At 37.4% G+C, this 19,015-nt stretch overlaps 1 protein-coding gene and 1 pseudogene across 1 annotated transcript; one reads left to right on the plus strand and one right to left on the minus strand.

The window, feature by feature from the left end:
• The window catches only part of LOC148740617 (uncharacterized), a 1,045,961-nt pseudogene that overhangs the window by 70,036 nt on the left and 956,910 nt on the right, over positions 1 to 19,015 (plus strand).
• Positions 822 to 6,097, minus strand: LOC148740624 (uncharacterized). The gene is made up of 4 exons (XM_088749148.1): positions 6,073 to 6,097; positions 5,361 to 5,428; positions 4,621 to 4,833; positions 822 to 1,348 (listed from the first exon to the last, which is right to left on the minus strand). The coding sequence occupies exons 1-4, from the start codon at positions 6,095 to 6,097 to the stop codon at positions 1,139 to 1,141; spliced, it is 516 nt and encodes a 171-aa protein (XP_088605274.1). The 3' UTR covers positions 822 to 1,138.

Raw genomic sequence — 19,015 nt, forward strand, 5'->3', positions numbered from 1 at the left:
CTGCTATCACGCTCATAACCCCCTCCCCCCCTACCTTCCCAAACTTAGTAAACAATCTTGATCTGTTCATTTCCTCTATTTATTTTCTTATAAAATGATGATAAAAATAAGAAAAGTGAAAAAAAAAAAAAAAAAAAGAAGAGACATTGGCAGCTAATTTTACTTGGTTAGTTCATTAGAATTCTCTTTGTTAGGATTTCATGTAAGACATTGTGGTAGAATTTAATAAGATAATAAAATATAATGATGGAGATCCAGCTGTCTAAAGGGCTAAGAGGAAGTCACTATACGATTGCTTAAAATATGCTCTGGATAGGAATTAATTGATTCGTATAGATATGAATTTATATCAAATATTTGGACTCAAATTACCGATGTGGTTTTGAACGATTTTGGCCAAATCAAACACGCAGCAAGTTGATAAAACGATGAGGTTATTTTTAACTAGTATCAAGAGAACAACAGTTTTTTGTGTTTTTTTTTGTTTTTTTTTTTTCTTTGATATTGCGCATCAGTGGAGTGGGAACCCATTTTCATGGGATCCCAGACATCAACACCAAAGGAAGCCACAAAGGTTGCTAGTGAAACTACTGATTAGTCTATTTAATACTATATAAACAAATCAATGAGCCAGAACAAATTTGTGAAATCTTCAATTTTAATTGACAGTCAATTAACCGTCTCCAACCAGAGGCTTTCGCTTACTTCTCACCGCTTCGCGGCTCGTAAAAACTACTCGCCGCTTCGCGGCTAGTAAAAACATAGAGAAGAAAAGAGTAAGCAAAGCCTCTGGGACCAGGGTAAAGGTGTCTAAGAAGAAAGGTCATGATTTCAGACTAGCTCGATCAAGTCATACTTTCAAAAGAAAAGAATCAGTCTAACGTTGTGGCAAGAGAATTAATTCGCCTGAGGGAGAGTTTAAGGTCTTGAGCAAAGCAAACCGGCTGGCAAGAAGTCTGAAAAGAAATGTGGCACTGATATCTCATGTTGCTATAGTAACGAGAGAGGTTAGAGAATACAAAAATTCAGTCATTCAGAAGAAACAAGCGAATTTATTCTTCTTCTCGGGCACTCAGAGGTGTACAAAAATCAAACTAAATATGCTGAAAAGTTTACAATCAAAATACTTGTAGACCTCTCAAAATTCTTTACAAAAGCTTTTAACCGGATTTCCGAGCCCCATCTCTTCAATAGACTTGTATCTTCTACCAGGCTTCAAAATAGCAGATGCGCCCTTGTAGGTTACTTCAGCAAAAGCTCCCCATCGACCAGCCTTCTCCGGTTCAATGATAGACGAACATCCCCTCGGAAGCTCCTTTGTTAAGTCGCTGGAGCCCTCACTGCGTTCCTGTAGTGATATTTGAACAGAAGTCTTAGTGTCAAAGTGTGTTACTGGCCCACTTGGGAACAATTTGGGTTTTTGTTGTGGTTGTTGTTTTTTTTTCTTTTAAGTTTACATCCGGGAATGCTTTGGTTTTTCTTTATTCAATCTTTGATTGGTCCAGAAACCTCATGCCGACCAATCAAATGAAAGCAAATTATACCCATATAACGACTCAGGCACTCGCGTTCTCCTGCGCTTAAAATAATTTCCATGTAATCAATAATTTAAAACAATAATTATTTTATTAATAATTTACATGTAATCAATAACTTCAATTAAGAATTATTTTATTAATAATTTACATGTAATCAATAGTTTAAATTAAGAATTATTTTATTAATAATTTACATGTAATTTACAGTTAAGGTGAGTTCCCGTTGGTTCTTAGTCATGATTAAGTTACCTTTGTTCTCAGCGGCCATTGCCATCACTCTCTTTCGGTTTAACGACACTCGATCAGTTAAAAGAGTGCTTAAAAACCGGAAAAATTGAGATTTTCTTATTTTGGCACCGAAAAGAAGTTACCAGGCAACGAGGAAATGGAAAAGTTTTACGCCTAAATTGGGTAGATGAGGAAGATTCTCGTCTTAGGTACTCTCCTAGCACAGCACAGACACCATGAACGGATGTAAGAAATCATAGTCTTATGAGTATTTAAGTGGAGCACGTGACTGTCTTTACTCATGTGATACAATCCTTTAGGTGAGCGTTACGAGTAGAGGTATGAAGCTGGTAAATGGATTGCAGGCCTGGGAAAGAAGAAGTTTTCAAAGGAATGCGCTCGATCATGTTTTTCATGTTTCTATTTGATACGTGTGTTACAGGAATTTAATTGGGAAATGTGGGACGCACTCACTTCAGAAATCCGTAAATATTGTCACGAGGATTACTTTCCCAGGGCCAACAGTTCAACAATTGATAGCAAAATAGAGCAATTAAACTGACAAGATCATACCACGTAGTTTCCACCGAAGTCTTCAAGTTCAAAGATTCTCAACTTGTCAGGTTCCTGTGCCATTTTTTGCAGAAAGCAGAACTGAAAGCTTTGCGAGACAGAACGCAAAGAATCAATACGATCACTGATTTTAAATTCTTCTATGCTCTGTTTGCCCCTTGTGTCAATCTCCGTCTTCTTACTCAAGGAAAGCTGTAAAATGAGACCTGTGAAAAGGAACTTGGGGAGAAAATGGACAAATTCTTCCGCTATGACTCCGAGCTAAATCCTCAGTGAGTTCTTCAAAAGTCAACACTCCTTCGATATCATTACAGGAATTGAAAAATACTTCTCGGGCGAAGACAAAAATTGTCAAGAAATACCTGCCCAACTAGAATTGATAAATTTTCCTTCCGTGTCTTTGTGGTGCAATGACGTCTGTAGATTCTTCTGAATCTTTTATACGTCAATTATTGATTACCATACATGGTCATCATTTCAAACGCTCATTCATTTGATTTTGACCTGCTCAACTAGAATTGATGAATTTTCCTCCCGTGTCTTTGTGGTGCAATGACGTCTGCAGATTCTTCTGAATCTCTTATACGCCAGTTATTGATTACCATATATGGCCATCATTTCAAAAGCTCGTTCATTGGATTTTGAAAATATGAGACACTTTTTATCTGCTTAGGAACTTTATGAGAAGAATGCAAGGACGGCAACGGTTTCGCATCACCGTAAAATCTTTGTTCTACGATGTCAAACTTCGTGAAGAGTAATTAAACAGCGGCGTAACTCATAGCAGAAACGCACATGCATACCGTAATTTTATGTTATTCGAGTCCTTAGAGAAGAGAGCAAGGCCAACCAGTAGTGACCTTTAATTATTATTGGCTCAGATTCCCGAACAGAGATTTTTTTACAATTTTCTTTCTAACAGTCCATGGGTTGAACACAAGCGAGCCATTATTTGTCGTAAATCGTACAGGAAAGGGTGGTCCTTACAAGTGATGCTGTCGAAAGCCATTATGTAAATGATTTCTTAAAGAAAGGTTGTGCTTATTCATCGTGGTTAAGTGCAATAATGATAAAGCATTATCGTTTGTCTCACAATATAGTCACTTGTGATGTGATTTGCGACGTTTCGACCGCATACTGCTGATCCTCATCAGGCGATAAGGCTGGTTCTTTAAGAAGACCCGAAACCAGTCGACCTTATCGCCTGATGAAGACTAGCAGTATGCAGTCGAAACGTCGCGATCCACATTACAAGTAACCGTATCATGAGACAAACCATAATACTTTATCATTATGTAAAAATGACGTTGTAATGGTTTTTTTTCACGACAAAGTCATCATTAACAACAAGTGGTCTAATGTCTTTTTCGACTGATTGAGGTAATCGATATTGGCTTCCAAAACATTAGCTGAGCAAAAGCATACAAATGGTGCGTGCAACTTTGTTATGATAAATGCATAAGTGTTATCGTTTCTTTAGTTTCCTCTCGCATCAGCAAATTTACCCTTAGGTAAACAATTAATTAAAAAATGGCATAAAAATATCAGCATTCAATTAAAGGATAGAATTCTTTTGGACGAATCAGATTTCAAGACTCTTACGGCTGATTTCAGATATAAACCAGACAAAACTTCGGGATATCCTGCTGGTAAAATCGCATTATTGAGAGGTCGACTTGTTTGGCTCAACGGGAAAAGCGGTCAATGTACTCCAAACATATGTTGCCTCTTGTTTCACGAAGTTAGGGGCCCAGAATATTTTTTTCTTCAGTCCTAAAGGTATCAGAGCTGAGATCGGTAACAAAACATTTTCGTGAGTTTTATATTCCATTTGGGTTAGAATCACGCGCAAACTTTGCAAAAAAGGGAGCTATGAAATAGGAAAAAGTGAGAAAAAAAATGGATGGAAGCGACGGGGTGGCTCACCAAACTCATTCTTCCTTCTACGGAGTGGCTGGGGAAAATATCAAATTAATTTCCTTCTGTTTATTTGTTTAAATGCCTTTGATCTAGGTCACGCTATTGTTCGTTAACAAGGAACTACTCCTTTGAATAGCACTGTTGCTTATAGAACTGCCGACCGGGGACTGATTTTGATCGAGATAATCATGCATGTAACAAAAACGAATCACAGTTTGAAGAATGAAATTCCTTAATTAGACCAAGGACAGCTTATCTTATGTCAAGTACAAAAGTGCAACCTTGGATTTAACTTAACTTTAATTTCTTAACTATAGCTAGATTGCTTTAGACACCTCCACGCTGTCTTCTGTTTTGCTTATGGAACACGCATGCTCTTGATAGGGCTAGCGAGGCCAATATTCTTCAGGTTTCCATAATCCCTCCCAGGGGACAAAATGGCGGAAGCTCCTTCGAAGTTAATTTCTGTGAACACCCGCCACGAGCTTTGCTGGGATCCGACCTTCACGGAGGACGCCCCTTTGGGAAGGTTTATTGGAACAGTAGCTAGGTCCGGACTGGCCGCGGTAAGAGTCTATGGCGAGAAACCAGAGGGACCCAAGATCAGATTAGTTCTTGTACCTTTAAGAGAGTATGTATTTATTCATGCGGAATTTAAGAAGTGGGCTTTACACTTAAAAAAAAAGCCTTCCTTCAACAGATCATTTTATCAATTCTCTCCACCTGCTTTATGGATAACTTGTGGATATTTTAAATTTACAAGTATAAGATCACTTCAGTGAATCAAAGGGTTCCAAAATGTTTGTCCTGTACAAATTGCTGCATATCAGCAGCAAAATAGAGAACTAGACTTCTAAATGGATTAGAGGGAGACGATTGTAAGTAAAGCTATAAACGCACTACAAAAGACGACTTGGGTTACTTCATAAAATTCTATAATTCTTTCTTAAAACTGTTGAAAGGTTTGTCGAGTAAATCACAGATACTGAGAGAAAATCTTACTTTAGAGGGATTCTGTACAATATCTTAAAGCCGACCATCTTTTCTTATTTTAAAGACCTTCCACTTGCAAAGTAATAATGATTTGACTTAATATCTTACCGCCTCTTTCCCTCTGTATCCTGTAGCCTCATACAGTTTTACTTTATCTGCGTCAGCGTCAGTCATCTCTGGAAAACAGTACGTAAACAATCTTTTAATCACAAAGGCAAGTATGTTACCGCTGAGTGATATGGGTCTTAGTATTCCACACAACCGGAGCTTATCTCGATTTCCCTAGAATGTAGCTTCTATAGGAGTGTTAATGTTTCTATGGGACCCTAGATGGCAGGATACCCCACCAATTCGTTAACTCATCAAGACATTTTGCTCTACCTATTAACTCTATAGAAAGCAACGCAACGTGTGCATAAAGAATATAGTTGTGAAGCACAGATAAATTGGGAAGACTGTAACTTAAATTATCACTTCTCAACAGGCCGATGTAACTTCTTTGGCTTCTTGTCGGGTTTGAGGTTGTGGGTGTTTTAGGTTGTCTCTTTAAAACGTTCCTCCACCACATGTACTGACAGTGATGAACAACTTCCAAATGTGGTCATAAATCCTGTCAAAAATTTTATTGTTATAGAGGTTCCACCCAATCGCCATTGTTCTGGTCCGAGAAGTGACAAGATGACGGCTCAATTCCCCGCAGGGGGTGCATTCAAAGGTCTTACAGCAAATTCCTGTTTACATTCCCATCCAACTATCGCAAAATTAACGACTAGAAAATCCTTAAAATTATGCACTGTTGGCCAAAACCATCAAAACAAACCTTTTGAGTCTTTGTTTAGCGGCATAATTAAAGAAATTAGCTTAAGCATCCGTTCAATTTTAAATTGTTCTGGTAGTTCATGCCTAGACACGCATTTCATATGACGTAAATTATCCAAAAATATGATGACATTAAAACCGTAGTTTTCCATGTTATTTTGACGATGCTGAAATACTTATTCATAAGCTTGTTTTTCTCAGTTTAAGCTTTCCTTGCTTGTGATACTAAAAATGTACCCTTTTCCTCTACTCCCATTCATCTAAAATATAGTGAAAGTAGCCCGACAAAAGAACTCATATTTAACAAATTTACCGAGGAAAAAAGGTTCGTCAACGTAAAAAGGTGTCATTAATTCCATTTTATAATCATCGGTAAAAGAAAATAGCCCTTTGAATAAGTGATCCATCAAGAGTATCCTTAGCATCCAATAGCTTTTTTTAAAATGATCTCAGCTGTTTATTGAATAGTTCCTAATACAGGTTAAACCGGTTATAATAGAGACAAGTGTTCCGTGATTAAGGTTTTGGTTGATCCAAAATAAGTTTCTCAGTGTCCTAAATGACAGATTGCTCTACCTATTAAAGAAATCTTCTACACCGCTGTTTGGGATTAATCCGCGTAAGTGTTTAATTTCGCATGTATCCTAATCGAATTGAATATCACATATATTTATCTTAGTTTCCCTTGTAAACAAAAATGTACGTGCGCCACTAAGGTAATTATTGTAACCAAATTATCAAACTTGAATGAAATAAAGAAACTTGCTCAGATCATTTCCTGATGATGTTGTTGTTGATCTAACGGAATTGTTCATGCATATTCTGTCTGTGACCACTTCAATTCCTGTTTTCCTTTAATTTACATTGCAGGGAACAAAACTACAGTTGTTCGATAATCCCAGTTTTGGTAACGGGCATAACGAGGTACAATAGCTTGAAGAAATTATCATCTACATGCATACCTAATGTATCCCACCCAGTACTGGGTTTAGCTAATACCTGTAAAAAATGGCAAACCTTATTAAATGGCATTTCTGTTCCCGTGCAGATCAATGCAACAACGACTGAAAGCACATTTTCTGATTGCAGAACCAGGCAAACTGATCCTGACAAACCAAATGGAACTCATATTCATTGTCTTGAATGCGTTTTTGTGCGTTTTTGCTTTTTAGATCGAGGATTCTTAAATCGTTTGAACTGTTAATTTGCACTTCAGAGAAACTTGTCTTCATACTGGTGCAATCTCAGCCGCTCTCTTTATCTTCCGGTCACCGTCGGTGATTATTTGTTTCATTGTATTGCAGAAGAGGTTGGCTTTGAAACTGTTTGAAAAGGAAAATTGCGGGGAGCTAAAAAGGTGAAAAATGCGCTCTCACTAACACGTTAACAACGTTATGTCCCGAGATTCGATCCTCAATAAAAGATCAGTCAAATCTATTTTTCTGTTTTAGAAGATTGTGAAACACATTTGAACATGAGATTTTTTCGGCCGGAAAAGTTATGCCTACATCCTTTTGGTAAAGATATACGCTAAGCGTGATTAGTGTTTCCAGTTCATACCTAATTTTGGTTAGCTCAAAACATGTCTGACATTCTTAGGCTATGAAAAAGACAGAAATTAAGATACGTCGTTCAGGAATTTTGGTCAGTGGAAACTGCGCGTCTTTTTCAAAAAATTTGATCTGTAGATCAAGTCACATTCAAGTCACGTGTTCTGGGTCAGGTCTGATGACCTGACCAGTCACTTTCCGGGAGGAGTCTGGTCAATTCAAGAGAATAAACATTCAGAACGTTGGCAGGTTTTCACCGAAGCCCAATTCCAAGGAGCCACAATGACTTTGGAATCCAGAAGACGATACAAGAACACAGAAATGCAGCTAGCTCGAATGTCCCGTCAAGAGTTTTCGAAAGGCTCCTTCGAGCTGTGCATTTCGTTGCCTTTAAATACAAAAGAAAGGTATCGTAACGAGGTAATAATATTCAAAACGGGATGAAAAAGCGCCATCTCAGAACAAACAGTAACACATTTATCTACCCAATGCATACATGTAATCAGCAATGAAAATAAAGAAGAAAATTAAGTTACTGTAATTCTGCTGAGTTTCTGAATGGACTAATGTGCCGCATCGCCGGGGAAGTGAAAGACTCATTTGACTATCAGCCATGTAACAACCAATTATGAGGCATATTATGAAAAGCTATTGAGTCAAAACCCACAACGACGTAGTAAAATGAAAACATGTTGAAAAAAAAGAAGATATCGGAACATTATACGTTTTGAGTAATTTGTGATCTTGAATGTTTCCCAAATGTGCACTGATTCAAATCAAACCATGAATTGTAATTATATGCTCGAATCAATAAAGGGGGTAAGTTTATAAAGGAATTGTGGTGCTGCGTCGGTGGGGGAGTATAACAAGGTAAGTTTGGTTTTCAGTGTTGATAGACGGTGTAAATTGGCCATCGTAAAGAGTTTCAAAGCTGACGTCTCGACCGTTAGCCCTTCTTGAAAGTAAATGCCATTGCACTGTACTCGAGCACGTATTTCGATATTTCTTTCAGAAGAGGGCTAGGTTTAAGTGTTTGTCGAATTACATTGTCCGGAAAAGAAGCTCCAATGGTTTTACAGTAGAAGGGTATGTGCTGCAGAGGATATAAGGTAAAAATTAAAGAAAACAAATCTCCTTAAAGGATTCAAAAAACGGATTATGCATTGCACAATAAAGCTGGAGAGCCTGTTAATGCACGGTGTGCCTGCTTTCCAATTATTTGGTGCTTCTTTCAGGCAAGTTAGATAGTTTTCCGCGTCTCCAAAGCAACGAAACAATCTTCTTGTGACAATCTGGAATTGTTTCGGTCCATAGACCACTTTCATAAATGGCTTTTCATAAATATTCTTTTGTTTAAATTTAAATTTGCCCGAGTGGCCTCGTTTGAGATAATGTATTCTTTTGAATTTTGTACTGGAGAACGAGGCCACCCAGGCAAATTTATATGTAAACAAAAGAATTTTAATCCGGCAGCCATTTATGAAAGTGGTCTATGAAAGGGCAGGAAGTAAGCACCCGTGCATATTCATGTTCCGCTGTTTCCCTCACGAAAAGTGCTTTCGTATTAAGAGGAAGTGTTGTACACCTCCGAGGCAGACGTTCTAAATGCAAAATTGCACTTGCGGAGGGAAACTTTGTGTTACTGAAAAAGTGATGATTCAAAAAACTTTGAAAAAGTAACTTCAATTCTTCAAGTCTGTCACTTTAAATTTGCGCCAAACTTCTCCATCCTTTTTTCCTAACTTGCCTCTTGTTGCTTAGCCTCTTTAGAGCTTGCATGCCACTCACGTTAAACTAATTTCGTAGTATCTTGTTCCAACTGAACAAAGTTATACTCGTATGTGTAATCAAATGGCGACGAGTGAAATTAGGAAATCATCTCACGCGCGTTTTGTCAAAATTCTGATAATTTCTCGAGCCTTTAGGCGAGGGAAAATATCAGAATTTTGACAAAACGTAAGTGAAATTATTTCCTAATTTCACGAGAAAACCATTTGATTACCTTTCAATATCGTGGGTAACAAATTACCCAGGTTCGTAATCGGTTGCGTCTTGTTTACACACGGAGGCGTAAAATCGCTCGAATACTTTATCCAACTGCTCGGGAAGAATCATCTCCATGTGAAATTAAAAATTAACGGTGAAATTTCGCGTCAAAATTAAGGAGTAATTTGTCACCTATGATATTAAAACCACTAATGAACTCTGATTTCTTTTACTTTTCACTTTACCTTCGTAAACTAAATTATTTTCATTTATTTGATTTTTGTTCAAACCCCTTGAGTCCTTTTCTAAACTAACGATTTCGTGCGGAAATACGCACCGGGTATAAAAATTTTCACGAAACCTAACCAGTGTTGTTCCTTTGTCTTGTTAGATAGTTAACGAATGTTTTTCTAAGGGATAGATGGAAATGACTCATTAACTCATATAGGTGATATACTAGAGAGCCTTATTAAAAATTCTTGTGTGGTTTGCCCATGCCACAAAGTGTCTCAGGTTATACAATATTGGCCAAAGTCATCAAACCAAACCTCTTGAGTTTTCTTTCAGAGCTGTGCGTAATAGGAAAACTAGTTCAGCGTGCGTGAATTTCATAAAAATCTTCCGGTGGCGAACCTGAAACATGCTTTGCGATTCTCTGTTATTGAAGAGCAGTTGCGGAATCGTTTATTCGCAGATGATTCAATTCCCATCCCTGCTTTTCAAGGCATGTCCCGATGAAATCGCGTAGAACACTCACTCCGCACGGTCCGTTGGTCAAGACTTTGAGCCAACTATTTTTCCGGTCGGCCCTCCAACTTATTAAATAACTTATTAAATGACTTATTAAATAACTTATTAAATAACTTATTAAATAACTTATTAAATAACTTATTAAATAACTACATAACATTTGATGCACATCATTGCGTAGCCATTTGTCTGTGGCCGTTTATATCAAAAACAGTTCTGAATCATTCTCAAGAAAAAACGTTTTTAATATTAGCTGATTAAGAGCTTCCCTATCTTTACCCAGATGGCTAACCATGAATTCGACGAGGACGCTACTAAAAGTGTGGGAATCAGACACTAGCTTGCAGAACATGTCTTCAATAATTCTCTACCGCGTTCTCCAGTCAAACCGGCAATTTTGATCACTTGATGACTAAGATAATAGATGTGTTTAAAAAGATTTTACACCAGTTCGAGATGATTTCACCAGAAAAGATCCCATAAAACATTCGTCACTTGAAATCTTTCTCCGCCGCTACTCTACATGTTTAACTTACATTTATTTAGAAAAAAACTTACAGCATTACTTCGTAGGTTCTATATTTTCTTTTAAAAGTGGACATGCTTTAAAAAACAATGGTTTACGGAAAAAAGCCATCTTTTTTTAATATTTGCGCTATTGCTAGGTCTGATTAGACTTATTTGCATTCTTTTCTTGTAGAGGACGAAGATGAGATTTTTGGAAATCCTGAATTTGGAGGGTTCAAAGAGGTTTGGTAACGTATTTGCTCCTTATCCAACTACACTTGGTAGAGTACAAAAAATGCTATGGACGAGTACAAATATCACGAGGTATTTGCACTCTAGAGTACCGGTTAAACAAGTTTTCTCGCATAGCGCAAGCGAAGATTGGATTGAAGTTAGGAAAGAAAAAATGGAGGACAATTTGAATCAAATTTCCGACGACGAAAAGTCAGAATGGCTGGCAAATATAGATCCAAGTTTATTAGATGAATCGAAAGAAGAAAAACAGCTAGAAGACCAGGAAATTTCTTCATTTATTGAAGAAAATAGAAACAGCAACACGACAACGAGCCAATTCCATTCCGCTTCGCATACTTCTGTCACGCACTCCCCGTAAATAAATATCCCCGAAATTCGTCCGCACTGAAACAACAGTTTGGCGTGTTGGATAATAAATAACTTATTAGACGTTTTGTTGTGTAGTATCGCTGAGTATTTTTACTCGTTATTTGTATTTTGACTCGCCCTACGGGCTCGTCAAAATACGGCACAACTCGTAAAAATACTCAGTGATACTACACAACAAAACGTCTAATAAGCTTAAGATATATATATTTGCATAAAGCACTTTCAGGGCCCGGTTGTTCAAAGAATGGATAACGCTATACACTGGATAAATCTCTATCTGGTGGATAGCGCAGTATGTTTTGGTAACACTTATCCCCTGGATAGCGATTTATCCGTTGGATAGCGTTATCCGCCCTTTGAACAACCGGAGCCAGATGTTTATGCGGAATAAACAACTTTGACATCCTCCGCCGTATTACTTAAGATGAAATAGTTTTTGACATTTGTCAAGAGTGTGATACTCAGAAAAAATTTGAGTGGCACCTAAGACGATTCAAGCCGCACATTCTCTGACTTTAAGGTCAGAAATTTTGTTATTTCGCCAGAAAAAACTCGTTTGTATGTCAAACAGCTAAATACTAGGCTCATGGCATATGTACCAATGATAATTCTTCTATTTTGACTTTATTTGTTTTTCTCAGTTGAGAAAAAGAATTTTAGCAATAAAATCAGTTGTCAATACTGTTCAAGAACTAAGTTTTGCAAGATAGAAAAAGTGGTGTAAGCTAACGTCGTTTGAAATTAAAACAATCAAATACTCCAAAGGTTTTCAGTGAAAGCTGCGATGACTTGACGATACATACACCCAAGGGTGCCTCGTCCATCAAGGTGCCAGAAGACTCTGAGCCTTGGCAGGTTTTCCGAAGAACAAATGATGTATTCTAATCCAGTGAAGAGCTCTCGAAAAGCTCATTTTGGTAGGCCTTACTTCCCTACCATGTCGTACTGAGGAACTGAAAGATGTACACAGGTGTGTTTGCGATGTTAAAATTAATGATGCGTAGGAAAGACAGAATAGATACATTCAGTATACAGACACGGTTGTTTTCTGACTCTGAGCTGGGCGAGTACGAAATGTACCACTTTACGAATGGTATTAGAAGTTTTAAAATATCTAACTGTCTTTGAGCAACGAGTATTGCTTTAAAACTATGATGATTTTTTAAATTAATTGTGGCGCGGCTTTCAACTTAACAAGCCGGAAACCCCTTTATTCCATCCTTGATCCTTCAACAGTCGGTACAGTTTATCTTTGGACGTTAAGACAAAAGTTTATCTTTTGGTCTAGGAGTCGTCTTCCAGGCTCATGATATAAGTGTTTGACGGGCCATTAAACTAAGGATAATAATAGTAATAAATGATCTTAAATATGATCAAGAGACTATATACAATATTTATTCACCCTTAAGAATGTAAAGAGAAGTACTTTTTTTCAGCTAGAGTTTAAAATGCTGGGTATTACTTGCTTTCAGATCCCTCAATATAAAAGGCGGTTTTATTCACGAGTGTTATCTCGAAAGGAATGGGTAATTAGTAGTTGACAATTCCTGCGCCGCAGAAGACTTGTGTTTATTCTAGAGTTGATATTTCGCGGCTCAGTCAGTCAGTGGGGCGAAGAATTGTTTTAAAAGTAATTGTAAGCCACTGAAAGCTTGTCTTTCCTTTCTTTAAGGTCCATCTATGTCTGCATTGCACTACTGATCTCGAGAAATGAATCTAGCGTCTTTTCATTTTTGCACTTGATTATTCTCATCGTTAAAACATTAGGGTTTTTCACAGGTGTAAAGGCCAAGATAAACTGATTTTATAAACTAAGTTGATGATACATATGATGCACGATCCTCGCAGTAGATAGCGCTATTTAAGCAATAGCGAAAATCAGACCTGAAAAAAATCAGGCCTGTACGGGATTCGAACCACTGACCTCTGCGATACTAGTGCAGCGCTCTACCAATTGAGCTAACAAGCAGAGGTCAGTGGTTCGAATCCCGTACACGGGCCTGATTTTTTACAGGTCTGATTTTCGCTATTGCTTAAATAGCGCTATCTACTGCGAGGATCGTGCATCATATGTATCTAATACCGCAGTACAAAATATATGAACTTCATATATTTCATTGTATCTCATTTATCACTTTCACGGGTTTATTACGAATCAACTTAACGGCCTGCTCCCAGTTGGCTTGTTAGCTCAGTTTGTAGAGCGCTGCACTAGTATCGCAGAGGTCAGTGGTTCAAATCCCGTACAGGCCTGATTTTTTTTTTTTTTTTTTTTTTTTTTCAGGTCTGATTTTCGCTATTGCTTAAATAGCGCTATCTACTGCGAGGATCGTGCATCATATGTATCTAATACCGCAGTACAAAATATATGAACTTCATATATTTCATTGTATCTAAGTTGATGATGTAAAGAGATTTTAAAGCTGACTTAATGAGCGTTATTTGGAAATATCAACTAAGTTGAAATTGTAAATTGGCCACCGTAACGAATAAAAAGCTGACGTTTCGAGCGTTAGCCCTTCGTCAGAGCGGCTGAATGGAGGAATTGTGGGTTGTATGTGGGTTTATATGCAGAAAGCGGAGCTACGCCATTGGTGGGAACATGGCGACGAGAAAAACACGAATAAATAAGTGGAATGAAAAGCGTTCGTTGATGCCTGTGGGATTAAGAGTGCCGATTTGAAAGATAAACTTTTGTTCAAGAGTTTTGCGGCTTTTCGTGTTGCCTAAAAGTAAGGAAAGACCGTAGATTGCCATATATTGTTTACTGAGAATGATTGGGTAAATTAAAGTGTCTAGCGACCGGTTTTGATGCGTCCTTGTCATTCCTTTCTACGTCGCGAGGGTGTTCTCGGAATCGGTCACCTAGTCGTCTTCCTGTTTCGCCGATGTATAACTTTTTGTAATAAGTGCAAGTTATGCAATAGATTACGTTGGCGGAGGTGCACGTGAAGTGATCGGTGATCTTAATGGATCGCTTGGGTCCCGATACTTTCTCAGCGTTGTGAATGAAAGGACAAGTTTTGCATCGGGCGCGAGCGCATTTAAAAGTGCCAGGTTGGTCATTAGTTTGGAATGAACTTCTGACCAAAAAATTACCTATGTCTTTGTCGCGTTAGCCCTTCGTTTCAAGGGAAGCATTTAAGAATTCGCTACTCTATCTCTTCCCTTACATCTTTCTCTAAATACTCGCGGTAAACATAATTTTACTCTCCAATGCTGTGATGAATAACTTCGTAATTAAGGAAGTCGTATGATTTGCAAAGACAGGAAGTGAAAGCTACAATTAGGAAAATCAAGTGGAATGACTTGCCACAAATTAACGATCTTCGCCTCTTATGGTCGGCCGCAATCCCTGACTATAAAATTTTTAATTACCCAATGTAAATCTTGCTTGTGACGATATTGGTTTCGTGTTTACCAGTTACAAATACTTTGAAGGGTCAAAACGGATGAACCGTTAGCGATCATTTAAATACAAAAGAAACTCTATATATCGCTAAAAACATGATTTGAGCGATGGCAGTGAAAGGGGAATGTAAAAATGTGATAATTTACCCCAATTCAACTGGAACAAGCTAACGGTGCCGACATCAAAACAACGAAAGTAGGTCATTTAGGAGAAAGTTTACAGTCGTGCAAAAACCAATGGCTAGGAACAGTCAGCGCCTGTAGGAGTGGATTACCATAGGAACGACTCTAAACAAGTAAAAGCAAGAATATCTGCACGTGTTCTAAAAGAGGAGGGTCACCAAGGCATATGAAATCAATTTGAAAGAGGTCTCGATCAATTTCAATGAAGCGTTGCTCATTAGACGTGTTGAGGTAAAAATTATGGAAAAATCCATTAAAAAAGTATCGAATAAAAGATAAAAGACTACACAATAAAGCTGAAGAACGCATTTATGCTCGCTTGCTTGTGGTTAACTACTTTCCAGCAAATTATCATTTATCCGGGGTGGTCAACTGAAAAAATCACTTAATCATTTCGTTTTGTTTCTTTAAAAGGCAAGAAGTTGTTACCCGTGCATATGTGTTCCGCTGTTCTTTTTACGGAAAGTTCTTTTGTTTTAGCAACGAGTTTTGTATATTATTGAGCCAGGAATTCTAAATTCAAAATTGCACGTGCGAATGATACTCCGTTTTACTAAGAAAGTGCTGACTCAAGAATCTATCAAAATGTGGTTTTCCCATCTCTTACTACTTTATTTTCCTTTTTGCATCTCTAATAATGCTTGTTTACCTTCTTAAACTTTTGTCAACAGATTTTCCTACAAATGACCAAAGCTTTCTTCAAATAAAATGCAACTATATCTATACATATATGTATATATAATAATTTCTTTCTCCTTTCTTCTTTAATTTCCGAGACGGAATTATTCTAATTAATTTGACTATGATCAAACTCTTTTGAGTCTTTTTTTAACCTGGTGGTTTTGACCGGACATACGCACTGGAAATAAAAGGTCTCCCGAGAACCGGTGTGTTGTTCCTTTGATCATAAGCGAATAATTCGTTGCTTCACTCTGAGGAGACAACATGAGACTTATTCCTCCGGCACATCGTTGAAATGAAAGGTGCTACGTGACTAAAAATTCCTCTCAATTGCCTACACTGCAACTGAAGCATTTTATCAGTATGTTGAACGCAACAAAGTGCTTCATGCTGATGATATTGGCCAAGTTCTCTGTGAAACGCACATTAGTTCAACATCTGTGATTTCCATACAGTTTACTAAATTTTTTGAATATTTTACGTGCCAAGAATACGTCGCAGTCATCATGTTGACTATGCCGACTTTGCGGGAAAATTCCATACAAAATGTAATGTAATAATTTGCAGCATTTCTCGATATTCTTCATCTGGGACACATCATGAGGGTGGCTAATTATATGAGACCGCTGAACCTGCTTAACAAGTATCGCAGGTGCTGAGAATTGTAGGTTTGTCAGATTGACTGGATTGACAGGAGTGTAGGATATTTGCCTATATACACCGCAAAAACTTCCAATGGAATCTACTCAGAGATGGTTCTCACGTATCTCTTGGGGTGTAAGTATTACAAGAAATATAAGGAATAGAAGCAACATTTCATGAAATTTCCCTGGAAAAAGTTCCTTAATATTTCATTGTTTAATGAACACAAACATCTGTAGGTAGACTTAATACTTCAATATATGATTTTGTCAATGAAGATCTTATTTTGCGAAATGCATAAATTTTGTCTCTATTATTTTAAAAAAGTTGACATCCTGAATGTATTTATTGCAAAGGTTTGGCGAATGACGTTTATGTTTAATCAGTTTTGGACGTTTTATAATCTGTTTAACCGCTCGATTCATTTTCTCTGACTTCATTGCAGAAAGTAAAACTAGTGTTATTCGAAAATGCCGACTATGAAGGACATAAAACGGTATGACATGTTTACTCTGTATTTTAGATTTAATGATTTTAAGAAGACAAACATGAACAATGAATAATATATCCTATACCTAGCGAATTTAGTTCGTTGTCGGTTGCTTGTTTCTGCAAAGCATCACGACTTTGATCTCAACTTCTCAGGTAATGCATTACGCAATAAGATAAATGCTGCGAACTGATGTCATTTGGGACTCTATACTGTTTATCTGTCTCACTGTGCAAGTAATCATTTATAAGCTCCTTTTATAGGACTTCAGGGCAAGCTGCGAGAATTTGACGAATCATTTTCCTCAAGGTGTCTTGTCCCTCAAGGTGGAAGAAGACTCAGAGCCTAAGCAGGTTTTTACTGAAGTACAGTTTCAGGGTGACGCAGCATGTCTGGCGCCTAATGATTACCTTAATGTCAGTGCTATGGAACTCAAAAGTGCTGTGAAGAGCTTTAGAAGGGCTTTAAAACGAGCACAATAACCGTCACAATTCTTTTTCACAGGTGTTCTGTGAAAGCTGTGATGACTTAACCGCTCACTTTCCGGACGGAGCCTTGTCTGTATTTGTGAATAAGCACAGCAGAACTGATTGGGAGTTGTACTCAGAAACTCACTATAAAGGTACTAAAATTATCTTGAAACCCGGAGATACTTACCCAAACGAAGGAAAAATAAGCCTCGCTAATTCAGTGAAAAGCTTTAAAAAAGCTCATGATTTCCAAAGGGGTGGAGTTCGCTTTTTAAAAATTAGATGATATGAAAGTACAGGACCTGTCCGTTTAAATATGCGGGCCAAATGAGGAAAAACGACAACTCTGCTTGTATAATCCAGGATTTTTAGTTTTTTGAGTGTTGAGTGGAAATGTATACATGTGCTTTGCCATTTATAAAATCAACGTTGTGTAGGAAAGACAGAATAGATGTCCAAGTGTAAATGCCGTACTTTAGTATAATAACCTTAGTGTTAAGTTCACGCAATACAGCTTTATTGACGTTGTAATTATTCCCTTTTGAGTGTCTATCAAATAAGCTACAAACTAAATACTTGTATTTGCCACCTTAATCTTTTTAAACAAACCTGTAACCGTTGAATATATGATTGTAGATCTCTCCTAATTCTGGATCTTACAATCTCTCTAGATTCTTTTTTTTGACCAGTTTAGAAAAGGAAGAAGAGCCAACCTTGGAGCCGAAGGAATTTACCGTCAAACGATGGCAATGTCGTCACCTCAACAGCGACTTGGAAAAAAAAATCAATTCACACTTCAATATTTTAAAGAGAAGCGAAGTTTTGTCACCATGTAAGTCAACTCAATAAAATCAAGTTGGAATCGAACAGATAATCATTGCTTGCTTTCAGATCACTAAATGTGATAGGCGGTTTACTCAGAGTGGTATTTTGAATGAGTGCTAATGGGTAGTTGACAATGGACGATGATTGATCAAGATGATGTTTGCAATTCTTATGCCGGAAACGCATCTTTATCTAGAGATGATTCTCCTCTACTGTATCAGTCCGTTGGCAATGACATTGTTTGAAAAGTGACTGTGAGCCGAGTAATGGTTGTTTTCTCTTTTGCCCAATATTGCTAACTTAGTTTAGCAATATAGTACCTTACTCATATAATACCTTATTTGACCATGTGGGACTGAAGACCCTAGAGCATCGCAGATATTCTCATGCTCTCTGCCTTTTTTATAAATGCTTATATAACATGGGGCCGAATAATATTAGGGAGATGTTTTTATTTCGTAATAATAAATATGACCTCAGAGGCTTCTGCAAGCTTGATCAGCCTACTTATTCTAGCAGATTCATGCATAGGTCATATCAATACGTCACTACAAGATTATGGAATAATCTACCTGACTATGCAAGAAGAGCTCCTTTTCTTAATATTTTTAAACCAATGCTGGACGAGGTCAACTTGACTACCAGCGTGGGCTGTGAATGCAACTTTTGTACATAGTTTATTTAATCCCTAGCTTGTTCCCTCCTAGTTTTATTGATTCCTATTTATCTCCTATATATGCATCATGATTCCCATATGATTTTATAGTTCCTTTTTATTACTATTATTATCATCATTGTCTAGCTTGTTATATATATTATTTTAAT

The sequence above is a fragment of the Stylophora pistillata genome, chromosome 2 (genome assembly GCF_964205215.1).
Source record: "Stylophora pistillata chromosome 2, jaStyPist1.2, whole genome shotgun sequence".
Taxonomy (NCBI): Eukaryota; Metazoa; Cnidaria; class Anthozoa; order Scleractinia; family Pocilloporidae; genus Stylophora; species Stylophora pistillata.

What these genes read in the sequence shown, in the direction of transcription:
- LOC148740624 (XM_088749148.1), bottom strand. Translation starts at nt 6,097, where the DNA reads ATGCCGCTAAACAAAGACTCAAAAG. An exon ending in GATACAGAGGGAAAGAGGCG is followed by an intron (nt 4,834 to 5,360) that starts GTAAGATATTAA and finishes TTCTCGCCATAG; the next exon opens with ACTCTTACCGCGGCCAGTCC. An exon ending in TCAAGAGCATGCGTGTTCCA is followed by an intron (nt 1,349 to 4,620) that starts TAAGCAAAACAG and finishes ATATCACTACAG; the next exon opens with GAACGCAGTGAGGGCTCCAG.